The sequence below is a fragment of the Hyla sarda genome, chromosome 1 (assembly GCF_029499605.1).
Source record: "Hyla sarda isolate aHylSar1 chromosome 1, aHylSar1.hap1, whole genome shotgun sequence".
NCBI classification, from domain to species: Eukaryota; Metazoa; Chordata; class Amphibia; order Anura; family Hylidae; genus Hyla; species Hyla sarda.
The window spans coordinates 195,987,810-196,001,203 of record NC_079189.1 but is presented as its reverse complement, the minus strand read 5'-3'; the positions used below and the strand labels follow the sequence as shown (position 1 = coordinate 196,001,203).

General features: G+C 42.4%; 1 protein-coding gene across 1 annotated transcript in view; it reads right to left on the bottom strand.

Moving 5' to 3' along the window:
- The window catches only part of DNAJB14 (DnaJ heat shock protein family (Hsp40) member B14), a 49,033-nt gene that overhangs the window by 4,181 nt on the left and 31,458 nt on the right, over positions 1 to 13,394 (bottom strand). The window contains exons 4-7 of the mRNA XM_056566613.1: positions 8,378 to 8,563; positions 6,014 to 6,108; positions 3,575 to 3,684; positions 1,102 to 1,268 (exon numbers count right to left, since the gene is read on the bottom strand). Coding sequence (XP_056422588.1) covers positions 1,102 to 1,268; positions 3,575 to 3,684; positions 6,014 to 6,108; positions 8,378 to 8,563 — 558 coding nt within the window. The remainder of the gene's footprint in view (positions 1 to 1,101; positions 1,269 to 3,574; positions 3,685 to 6,013; positions 6,109 to 8,377; positions 8,564 to 13,394) is intronic.

Sequence of the window (13,394 nt, the reverse complement as noted above, 5' to 3'; positions counted from 1 at the left end):
TCTGGAGCCCCGGATCCATTGTATGTTGAGTATATTTCTCTATGGAAAACTGGTAATTAGTTCCGGGACAACCATTGTGTGAGTGTGTGTTGGTCCATACGATAAAAATTATACCCAACTTATATAGGTTTGATTTTGTTTTACTTCTGTTAAAAAATTATAACTGTCAGCATGAAAATTAGAATGTGTACAAATTTCCTCTTCTGACCCCTATAAATTATTTATTTTATTTATATTATAATATATATATATATATATATATATATATATATATATATATATATATATACACTGGGATTTGTGAGGGCTCATTTTTTTCACAGTGGTCTGTATTTTCATCATTTTGTTTTGATGGGACTTTTTGATCACTTTTTATAAAATTGTTTACAAGTGACCAAAAATATTTTTATACAAAGTGACCAAAAATTGCAATTTTGGACTTTGGTATTTTTTTTTTTATGTATACGCCATTGACGTGCAGTTTAATTAACGTTTCATTTTTATAGTTCGGACATTTGCGCACACAGCAATACCACATATGTTTATTTTTACTATGCTCCAATTTTTTATTTTTTTTTTTTTTTATTTTTTTTTTACACTTTATTAGTCCCTTAGGGGACTTTTAGGAGGAATCATTAGATTGCTGGGGGGTGTTTTAAGGTCCCTTTAGATGCCACTGTCCACTTTGAGCAGCCCGCGCCATACACTGGTTGCCGTCACCTTAGACAGCAACCGGTTAAACGGCTATCCGGCGGCTGTTGAAGCAGTCAGTACTGCCGGATAGCCGTTTTAGCAATGACCCCGACACACAGCAGCATCGTATATTGATGCTGCCTTCAGCATACGATGGGCTCCGAGAGGCCATTATATGCTGAAACTATCGTATGTCTGGGGACCAGTGTACTTGGCTCTTGTACTACGTGTCTGGTCCACTATACGAAGCCCTGTAACCCCAAAGGGAAGCTTATGTGCAGTGGATATGCTGTGTGTGACTATAAATATATCCCTCTTGAAATGCTTTCACCATTGCAAAGGGAAATGAATGAGTTCTCTCATGATGTGACATAAGTTACCAAGACTTAAAACAATAGAGTCACTTACTCTGCTGTCTCTCTCGCCAGCAGTTATTCCGGACATTAACCACGTAATCCTCTTCAATGTTCTTCTCCAACTTCTGTAGTAACATCCCACTGTATTCAGACTGAAAGTCCTTGCTGACATAGTAAGCTACATTGAGATTTTCTGTCACGCGTTTTATAGTTTGACCGCTGAAAAAGGAGAGTCATAAACTTTAATGACCACGGGAATGGTTCTCAGCTAATACTATTTTTTTTTCTACAATATACCTTTAAAAAAATTTTTTTTTTAAATTCCAAAACATGCTAATAGAAATCAGTGAGCAACCCAAAAATAACATAATACGTGATACTTAAAACATGCTACCATTAACTAGGGAGACAATTCAATAGGCTACAACCATTTGTGCAGGAATCTAGATTAACCAAGTTCACACAAGGTAGGCGGGTACTGTTTTTTAGTTAAGCACTAATTAAACCTGCCCCCTTCCCTCTGTCTAACAGCATCTAAGTGGTTAAACAGCTGACAACCACGGTGACCTGCCTCAACCACTGACTGGCTGAGAAGACATTTCCTTGTGTCGAGATGGTAACTAGGGCAGGTGAGTACTTTTTATTCATTATTTTTACCCAGCCTGAGACCTTTGAAAGGAAATCTGATTGTTTACCCGCACTAAACCAAATACAAAAGGGTTATAGCACGGAAGAACCTGAATAAACCGATGTATAACTCACTTAGTTCCATGGTGTACTGCTAATATGTAAATTTTGTCCTGTGCACAATGTAGGCGGGAGCTCATTTTATGAGCTTCCCTACCTTGGTCCTTCTTCCAAATTTCCTCCCACTTAATGAATATTCATATTATCTTCCCTTTCACATTTTCATGACCCAAGACACTATGCCCACGTGACCATTCTGCTCTGTACAAAGGACAACATTTACATATTAACAATACAACGGATTTCTCTGAAACAAAATCATGGAAATAAGTGAGTTATACATAATTTTACTCATGTTCACAACACTATAACCCTGTGTATTCTGTTTAGTGTGGGTAAACCATCTATCAGATTCCCTTTTACCCCTTAAGGACGGACCCATTTTTTTTTTTTACCTTAATGACCAGGCTTTTTTTTTAGGTCTCTTTAAAATGGTAATAACTTTAAAAGGCTTTTTCTGAGCGGAGCGATTCTGAGATTTTTTGTGACATATTGTACCTTATATAAGTGGTGCATTTTTGTTGACCCATGCTAAATTTTTTGTGAAAAACTCCAAAATATTGTGAAAAACCGGAAGATTTGGGGCGTTTTTTAAATTATTTTCTTTATGTTGTTCACTGTACGGTAAAAGTGATGTTATATTCTGTGGTTTTTTTGCGTTATTTTCTGACAGCCATAACTTTTTTATTTTTCGTCCAATGCCATTGAGGGAGGGCTTATTTTTTGCGGGACAAGCTATACGAGATACATGCTAACTTTTGATCTTTTTAGTCCGCTATTCGTACCAAAGTTGGCGAATTTTGGGCTTTTTTGTTGTTGTTTTAATGTTAAATGTTTTATCCCAGCATGTGGGATAATTTACATTATAGCTTTATCGTACACATCATTACGGACGTGAAAATACCTAGTATGTATATGATTTGTGTTTTGTTTTTTTTAAATGATAATACAGGGCATTTATTGGGAAAGGGGCATTTATTAAATTTTTTCACACTTTTACTGCAGCACAGTATAACCTGATCTGCTGCAGATACTAGCACCTGTGTGATCCAGCCTGTGGCTGGATCTCACAGGCTTCCGTAGCTGGCACAGAGGAGGCAATCAGCTGGCCTCCTGCTGCCATAGCAACCAATGGCAACCCACGATCGTATCGTGGTGCTGCCGTTGGTGAACAGGGGGAGCACCCTCCCCCTGTCACCACCATAGATGCTGTGATCAGGATTGATCACGGCATCTATGGGGTTAATGCTTCAGAGATCGGCGTGATTGACAGCTAGGTCCCATCGCCGATCTCCTGAGCTGCGCACGGTAGAGCAGGAGATCAACAGGATGTATGCATAAGTCCCAGCGTGTGAACGTGTTGGGTGCTGGAACATATGAAAACGTCCAGTAGCGGGAAGGGGTTAAAAAAAATAAAATAAAAATAAAAAAATCAGCACAGACATGTCCATTCACATCTAAAAAAATAAAAAATAAAGATGTATCTGGAAAAGCATGTACAACACAGATTCTGTGGGGCATTTGCACTAGATTTGCTGCTTGGAAATATCCGAGGCAGAGGAACAACTACTAATATAGCAGAACCAATGTAAACCTCTCGCCTTCAATTACTATGGATTTTATTAAATGTGGAAATCTACTTGCATTATCCCAACACACTGTAAAATGGCCTTACATCTCACTTTAAGAGTTAGGAGGATAAGACAAAGTTAAGTTAATTTCACAGTAAATTCACGTAAATTAGAATAAGCAATGTCAATGTTAGAATCTGTACTTACGATCTGGGATACAAACTGTATGGTGCATTGGAGACCAGTAGCTGGCTAAGTAAAGACACAACTATCAATACTATTATAGGCAGTAGTTGGATTAGCATGGAGAAGCCCCCCTGCAGAGGAAAAGGAACATTAGATAGAAATTACGGAAAAAAAAAAAGGAGGCTTTGTTTAGAGTTATCGCTCTCAAAACAGAAAGAGAAACAACATTTACACGCAATAATATTTTAAAGGGGTATTCCAGGGAAATGAACTTATCTCCTATCCACAGGATATGGCACCCGTCCTACTTGCTCCGTCCCCGACGTGCTTTGGCCACCACATTTCAAGACTAATGGAAGGGCCATCATTTGTGCTTGTTTTGGAAGGTAGAGGCCGGAGCACGCTGAGTATGGGTAAGTAGGATGGGTGGTTCCCAGCCGTTGGACCCCCCACGATCAGACACTTATCCCCTAACTTGGGGATAGGACATAAGTTCAGTTCCTTAGAGTACAACATTAAAAGGAAAACTGTCAGCCTGATCACCCACTCTAACACTGGGTGTTAGAGTGGGTGACCAGGAGTCCAACGAGGGGTCACTTACTTAATTTCATCCAGTAGGTCCTAAATTATGGACTGCCAAAATCCTACTGCTCAATTCATTGAACTGTGCACAAGAGGCGGGGCCTCGCCACCCCCTTAATTAGCATATTCATTTTCGGCGACTCCACGTTCTAGTGTTGCGAGTCACCGTTCACGTGAGTGCTGCATTCTGTAAGTAGAGCACATGCATCTTAAGAATACATAAAGCTCTCACGCCCAGATGACGTGAGAGCTGTGACTGCTGCAAGTGCCATGCAGAGCAGCAGTGCGCCGCTTCCAATGATTATGCTAATTACAGGGGCAGAACACGGAGCTGATGGACAGAGGCAGGGGCAGCCAGCCGGTAAGGCCCCGTCTCCTGTGTGCAATTCAGTGAACTGAGCAACGGGATTTCAGCAGCCCATAACTCAGGATCTACAGGAAAAAATTAAGTGACCCCTCATTGCACTCCTGGTCACCCACTCTATAACACAGTGTTTTGGGAGTGGGTGATCAGGCTGACAGCTTCCCTTTAAGAAAGCCCCTCTCCACTCTTTCCGAATACCAAGAAAAATACATTGGGCCAGCTTTACTAAGGCCTCAAGTGCACCACTGAAAATCACATTGCTGATCACCAAAGTGGTGCACTGAGTTGGTCTAAAGAAAGTTAAAAAAAAAAAAAAAAAGAAGTACTAAGTGTAAACTCAGACTAGACTCTCCTAAAACATGTACACAATAAACCACTTCTTGAATAAAAATGATATTTCTTTATTAAAATTATTTTAAAATAACAGCGTTTCATAAACTGGATAAGTGAAGTACAAAGAATCTGGACCCTGCAGAGGAACTATGTAAATTAGCACAGTACAACACTCAGCAGCTCCTTGAGAAAGTGTCAACACGTAACGTTGTAGAGGAGCGCGGCTAGAACGGGTAAGCACCGAGACACCTTGTGATCTAATTCTGCACTTGCACTTTAGACGTTTAGTTCCCTGGTCATTATGGTGTAGAATGTTTTGCACATTAGGTAGGGTATGGGTCTGGTAGAGTTCTGCATTACATAGGAGACAGATCAGTTTTGACATAGTTCCATATGGTGTGCAGTGTTGTATTGTGCTAATATATTTACATACATAGTTCCTCTGCAGGGTCTGGATTCTATCTTTGTACTTCACTTGTCCAGTTTATGAAATGCTGTTATTTTAAAGTAATTTAATAAAGAAATATAATTTTTATTCAAGAAGTGGTTTGTTGTAAACTCTGTTTTCTTTTGGTGTGTACAATGGTATGATGGCGTTCCCCACATAATGCTATTTATGATCATGACAGACACCAAATATATATGATGATGTTGGATAATAGGAGGTGTCAAGTTGGATTTATATGTTTACTGTCTTAAAATATGGCAAATGTATCAATAAGCCTCAGCCACTTTGATAAACCTGGAGCAATTTAAAAGGGTATTCCAAGTTCAAATCACTTATAATAATGCTTTATAAAAATCGCCCACAGATTCTGCAGCACTGTACACTCAAATTGATTCCTGTCCCCACTGGGGCTCAATCTAAATTCACCTATCGGTATGCTTTGGAGTGTGGGAGGAAACCAACGCAGACACAGGTGGAACATACAAACTTGTTTCAGATGTTGTTCTTTGTGGGATTTAAACTTTGGACCCAAGTCAAAAGTGTTAACCACTGAGCCACCAAGCGGCCCACTTATCCTCTAGTCATATGATAGGGGATAGAATTAGATGGTTTTAGTAAATCTGGACCAATACAACGAAGCCAGAAAATGAAGTGACTCCATTTTAAATGGACAACTACACTGACCCACATTTTGATTCAGAATGTCAGCTATTGGTTCACAAGGGATACTTACATCACCTCTCTCCTCTTCTCTTTCGTGACCACTGTGATGCTGATGCTGGTGGTGGTTACACGTTGTCCGGCCATTAGAAAATGTCCGTACATTTGCTGATGAGAAAATAATACATTAATATTTATTTCCCATTTATTTCTGATATAGTGCCAACATATTTGGCAGCACTGTACAGCCACTTTCACCATTCATATCAGTCCTGCCCAATGGTTCTCTTAAGCCAGTTAGGCCTAAAACAAGCAATGATCTAGTACAGTGGTTCTTAACCTTGTTGGAGGTACTGAACCCCACCAGTTCATTCACCGAACCCTTCTTAATTGGAAAAATAAAATATGGTGATTCAGGTAAGTAACAAGGGCTGGAGGCAGGGATAGCTAGGTAGGGATAGGGTTAAAAAAGATTATAGGCACAGAAACAAATATTGAATACAGGCAGTGGTGATTCAGTGTAAAGAAAGGGTTAACTATGAACTAGACACAGTTAGCCAGGCATTGAGTGAAGGCAGTGGTGGTTCAGTGTGCCCACCTGTTCCCGCGGCGTCCGTGCGTCCAGGCTGTGCGCTTGTCAGAGGGACTGTCTGGCTGAGCCTGTTTAAGACGCCGCGGGACCGGAAGTGCATCACGGGAGGCCGCGCCGGAAGTGGTGCGTTCCAGCGGGGGGGACACATGCAGGCGATTGCGTAGAAGCGGAGCCACAAAGGATAGGAGGCTTCCTTTACAGTAGGGTAAAACAGTACTCTGAGATCTGTTAGGTGGGACATGATCACCTGCAGCCAATGATGGACAAGCGGGGCGTGTCATCACGAATCATATGAGTCGGGTATGTGTCTTGACCTCCGGCGAACCGGCTAGACTGACTCACCGAACCCCTGGGGTCCGATCTCCTTAAAGGGCCTTTACTAGGCTCATTTATTATCAGTGGAGGGCTGCAAAAGCAATTGCTAGATCAATTGTTGGTCCTTCACACTCAATACTGTTAACTGTCCTTGTAAAAAAGGAAAATGGGTGAGGATTGCTCCTTTGTCAGCTGATTGTGTGGTCTTCTTGGCTGTGTTCACATGTTCAGGTTTTCACTGCAATTATTGAATACAAAGCCGGAACTGGATCTGAAAAAAGGAGAAGTTCTTGTCTTTCCTATACACATCCTCAATTTATGATATGTTTCTGGCTTTTATGATAGGTTTCCTATTTAATAGGCCCTAACACCCACATTTGTAATAAAATGTTGTCTTTAAAGGGGTATTCCGGCCAACTACATCTTATCTTATAAGATGTCTGATCATGGGGGGCCGGCCGCTGGGATGCCCCCCGATCTCTGTGCAGCACCTCCATCCTATGCAGGGCTGAGTCTCCAGTCTCGGAAACCTCTTTGTTTCCGGGACTGGAGACGTGACGCCACGCCACAAAGAGGTTTGCTAGACTGGAGATGCAACCCTGCATTAAATGCAGGTGCTGCCCGGAGATCACGGGAGGGTCCCAGCGGCAAGACCTCCTTGATCAGACATCTTATGCCCTATACTTTGGATAGGTGATAAGATTTATTTGGCCAGAATACCCCTTTAAGCTTGCGGGCTAGCCAATAGACAGGGCGAAATGTAGAGACTATTGTTAAGGATGATAATTCTTTTAGGGTACCTAATTGCAGGGAAATACTGAATACACAGACATGTGATCACATTCCTTTGAGGTTTACATTGTCCACTCTATTTTTGGTCATTTCTAACATAATAAAAGTTAGGTTTTAAAACGTAATAATTTTAGTGACGTACAGTTTTAGATAAAGAACCACTGAGCCCATAAGCAACTACTTACTGAAAATTTATTGAAATTACTATCTCCAATGAAATGGAGATCTACACACACACCAAAGCCAGTTTCGTGGAACACCATGTGAGAGTGTAAGAGTAAGCAGGGAGTACTTGGAGGAGACTCTTACAAAACATAGAGAGTACATACAAACTCCATACAGCTGTGTCCCTTTGTCTAATTCTAGGACCCTTTCGACAGAGCCGGAAGAAGCTTACTGCGAAACTGTGTTGTAGCCCTTTGTGGATCACATCTGATTATAGTGGGCTCTGTCCCCGCATGTCTCCGTAAATAAAAGGACCTGTTGCTGATATTATAAGCGAGTGCCGCCATTTCTTCTTGTTACACTCGTTGGATTTGGACTTCATCACTGTCAGCTGAGCACCATGGGCCGACCAGAACTCCTGCTGCTATGTGCAGAATTGTGGTGATGCTACGTTTATACATAGTGCCAACTGCTGAGCTACCCATTCATTCCAACAGTTTGCATTTTAAAAGGTCTTGTTTATATCATACAAATACATTTTCAATATACATACTCTTCCTACACCAAACATACCTGAAGGAAAACCTCCTCCGAAAAACATGTTAAACAAATCCTCCGGAGTTATATCTGCTTCGAATCCCCTGCGGTAGTCAAATCCACCATTTCTGTGATGGCTGTGCACATTCTCCTCGCTTCCAGTTAGGTCGTATTGCTTGCGTTTCTCTGGATTGCTTAGTACTGCATATGCATTTCCAATCTCTATGACAGAAAAGGAACACTAAGTCATCTGGTCAGTTCCATCACAGATGCACACATGACCATAGAACACATAAAAGGCTGCGCAATATACCCATCAAGAAATGGGTGCAAACCAAGTGGCATTTATATTCACAATAACAATCATTGAGATTGGGTTCTAAAAAATTTATTGTAATAAATTCAGCAAAAGATGCATTACAACTTGCAGATTTAAGTTGTTCCTCTTTCCATCCTCAGGTGTCCAGTGGGTGGTCCTATCAATGAGACACTCTAGTGGACTCAAGAAGGGATTTTAGCCTGTGTGCCACAGAATCTGAATTGACCAGGGTATGTGAAAAACTAGAAGACCTGGAGAACAGGTCCTGTCGCAATAATTTGTGCATTGTGGGGGGGGGGGGGTCAATGAAATGATTACTTCTTCTGACCTGCAATGCTTTTGTGAGCGTGACCTCCCTAAAACTCTCAGACTCTCTCATCCTTGCTGGGTGGAAAGGGCCCGTAGAATCGGGACTGCATCCCCTGCCCCACGTGAGATACCAGCAGCACTGGATAACGGCCCTCGCCAAGTTATCTTGCGACTATTGGACTTTTGTACCTTTCCTCAAAGGAGGAGAAGATTCAGAGCTGCAGGCTGCTGTGTTCACAGCCTCTATGCTGGGCCAAGCCACCTTCCTCTCTCACACTAGGATGGCTGAAAGAGCAGCCAAGAAGACAAAAAATCTGATAGAAAGAGGGGGTTTTGAATGAAAAGAAACAGGGATAGCGTCAGTGAGAGTCAGGGACAGATTTAGGGGGGGGGGGGAATTAGGGAGAGTTTAGATCATGATAGGTACTCTTTAATGATAAGGTGGAAATATTGAACGCTTACAGGCGCCTCTCCCAACCGCTGGCGATTCATGGCATGCGCCTACTCATATTTGAGGACTTTTCAGTCACCATCCCCTCATGTTTAGTTTTTCTCCTCTCCCTGCATTGTCCGAAAAAAAGAAGTCATATACCTCAAAGAGGGAGGTCCTAGTTTTTGTGGCCTTCGATGGGTCTCTCACATAGTATGTTTCAACTGGTAATTTTTGAGCTTTGTCCATTGCTCTTTCCAGGCATTTATGTTTTATGTTTTCAGGTACGCTATATCTCTGTACCTTGTCTCTCGCCCCACCATAAGTGGAGGGACGGCCTCACTACGCTTACTTATTGCTGCTGCATCCCCTCACTTGCATGAAGCTGATTTCTTTCGGACGCAGCAGCAATGAATGGGTGGGTCATGTCTATGGCTCAGCAGCTAAAGACGAGAAGGCAGGGGTGCTCACTCTGTTACACAAATCGTTTGCATTCATATTAATATCCCATGACATGGTTGATGAGGGAAGGATTTCACACCTAAAATTAGAACATAATGGAGAGATACTCAGCCTATATAACATTTAAGCACTTAATGGAGAGAATGTTTCCTTCTTTAGGGACCTGATGCCAGGATACAGACTGATTATTCGTTAGGGAAAATATTGGGGTGCGACTTTAACACGGTGCTAGACCTCCTGGTAGACAGTCGGAACCACTAGCCCCTACCAACACCAGTTCGATCTAGAGACCGTATTCTTCCCCTGTTTTTGGACCAATTGGGACTGCAGAACCATTGGAGGCTAACCCATCCAGAGGATAGGGAATTTACTCATTTATCGAATGCCCATAATTCCTGGTCTTGAATTGATTATTTCTTTATTACCTATGACCTCAGCCTTAAGCTGCAATCTGTGGATATTGGAGACTTGGCCCTATCGGACCACTCTCCTTTAACCATGCAGTTTTACCCCACCTGCCCAAAAGGTAGTAATATCCTCTGGAGTTTCCCCTACCTCTTAGTCAAAGATGAGTAATTCGTGGAACTACAGGTGTGGTGGCTGGAGTTTACTGTGCACAATGAAGCGCACCCATCTGGACTGCTCCTATATTGGGAAACGGGGAAGGGGGTGCTTAGAGGCAGTCTGATGGCTCATATGTCAGCTTTGAAACGTACTTCTTTTACACAGTTCACTTCAGCCAGCTCACGCCTAAGGGATACATATACCCTTTTTCTTAGCTCTCCTACGGAGCTACACAGGTCAGCCTGAAAGGAAGCTAGGACCCAATTTGAGCTCTGGCTTGACAGGAAAGAGCGACTGCCGCTCTCAATTTGAGTTCGACCTTTTCCGCCACAGGAATAAGGCCGGCCGCCTCTTGGCTCGCCTAATAAAAGGTAAGCAAATAAAACCTACAAATCCACATTCCATTAATAACATCCTAGCTAAATTCTATACCGACTTATCAAGACTCTCCCTCTGATGGATCTGGGAGTGAGGCTTTCCTCAGGGGGCTTGACCTCCCCATGCTAACAGACGACCAGAGGGATATCCTAAATGCCCCGGTGACAAGGAAATTTAGATAGTAGTCAAAAATCTTCATAACGGTAAAGCTCCGGGCCCAGATGGGAACTCTATTGCCCCAACTGTCCCCGATCCTAGTGGAAGTTTTCAGGGAATTTATGTCCACGGGGTTGATCACAAAGGGGCCTCTTTAGCATACATAAAGGTATTACCGAAACCGGGCAAGGATCCCAGGGATCCAGGGTCCTATAGACCGATTTCTTTGATAAATCAAGAAATCAAGATTCTAGTGGATCGTTTATCCCGCTTCATGCCAGCCCTGATAGGTACCCACCAAGTGGGCTTTATTAGACACCGATCAGCTACCATGAATCTAAGGAAAAGTTCTTGTGGTACTGGATCGGTTATAGCACCAGCCCCTGTGGGGGAATTGGCCTTAGATGCAATTATTCCCCCCCCCCCCCCCCCAAGGTACCACAGATGGTTCATATCGTCCTCCTGGTGGCTCTCCGCTGCCTTTGTGCCTCCTGGCTTTCTCCTTCTATACTGGTCCTTACCATGGTCATCCAGCAACTTAAATTACTCTGTGGGGGTAGACCGATTGGACACGGAAAGACACAAAAACACTCACACCAGCCGCTTCTTTGCTAAATGGGAAGTCTTTATTCTCACGCATTACACCACCACGGAGGTCGAGGACATGGTTAGACCATTCAGCTTTACTGAATGGTACTGCTTGGGGGCCATAGGGGGTACCCAGGGAGCCTTACAACTACCTTAGCCATCCTTCCCTAGGGCCATGCCACTTCCAATCAGGGTTTTTCGTTCCTGTATTGTACTGTATTTCTTATATTTGTCGTGTTATGTGAACATATTCACAATGTTCACATTCACCATGTCTCTAGTTTGGGTCTGCCGCCCATGGGCATAGACATTTCTCTTGAGGGATCTTTCCCTTGACAGTGGCACTACTGACCCCATTATGTCATTGCCTTCCATCGGACTCTAAAGGATTTCATTCAATGAATGACAAGTTATACTGAATCTTTTCCACAAAAATAAATATAAATCTGCTCAGCTATTTCTGTTGTATAACAATGTGTTAGCTGGCACCTTCATGGTGACAGGTAACAGCTATTCTCTGTGCACTTCATAGGCTTGGTCCAATAGAGAGAAGCAAGTCTCCTATTGTACAGGTACACTATGTAATGCAGGGGCCCATCCAACCACAGGTGGGCTTGGTCACACAGTTTGATAAAAGTTGGCACCAAGAAACCTAAAAACTAACAAAAATTGTAAATATAGCACTGATGCAGTTTAACCCTCTAACGATTCACTTATTTTAGGGACTTAAAGGAGTATTCCGCTGCTCAGCGTTAGGAACAAACTGTTCCGAATGCTGGAGCCGGGAGATCATGACGCCATAGCCCCTCCATCTCATGACGTCACGTCCCGCCTCCTCAATGTAAGTCTATGAGAGGGGGCGTGACAGCCGTTAGGCCCCCTCCCATAGACTTTCATTGAGGAGGCGGGGAGTGACATGAGGGGGCGGGGCTATGACGTCACAAGCTCCCGACTCCAGCGTTCGGAACAGTTTGTTCCTAATGCTGAGCAGCGGAATACCCCTTTAAGAACCTTTCATATTTTTTTTCCATTCTATCATTCTAAAAGCCATAACTATTTTATCCTAACAATGTAGCTGTATAAAGGCTTGTTAATAGCACCATTTTTTGGGTATATTTTTTTTTTTTGCTCTCTTTACTTTGATATTATTATAGTTATTTTAAAAAATGCATTTATTTATTTTTGACTTTTGCTTATTGTCCCTCCTCAAAGACAAAGTGATTTACTGATTGCTGGTATAAAATACTAAAAAAAATTCTGTAACGTATTATATCTTCCAGTGTAAAACTGACAGGCACTGTATAAGGTCCTGCCTCCGACATGGCTTCAAGCACCAAAACCGCTGACAAACTCAGAAAGACATCAGAGAGAGGAGTGGAGTGGAAGCATGCCTGAAGTCCCTCCCAAGCTCACAGCATCTGATACGTGGACTGGAAAATCCCATTCCCTATTCATTCCAATGAAACAACAGAGCGGATGAATGAATAGACAAACTGACTTCTGGTCAACACAACAGAAGCTCCCAGGGGGTCAAGTGGTCTTCCTTAAGTCGAAACAAAGGGTATATAAATAAATTATATATATATGGCTTTGTAAGATTTTTAACTACACTCTTGTTTATAATGAAGTACTTCTTTACTCTAGTATTTTATTGTGAATAGGCTTCAGAAGAAAACATACACAGAACATTCTTTGGACAAGGATAACCTTGACTGCAAGGCAAATCCAATGAATGGGCTTTCGGTGTGATCACGAGATAGTAAGCTGTGTGTGTGTAGCATGGAACATCACACTTCCCAGAAGATCAGGAATGTTGGGATAAATCTAGTGCTGCAGGATATCTGTAG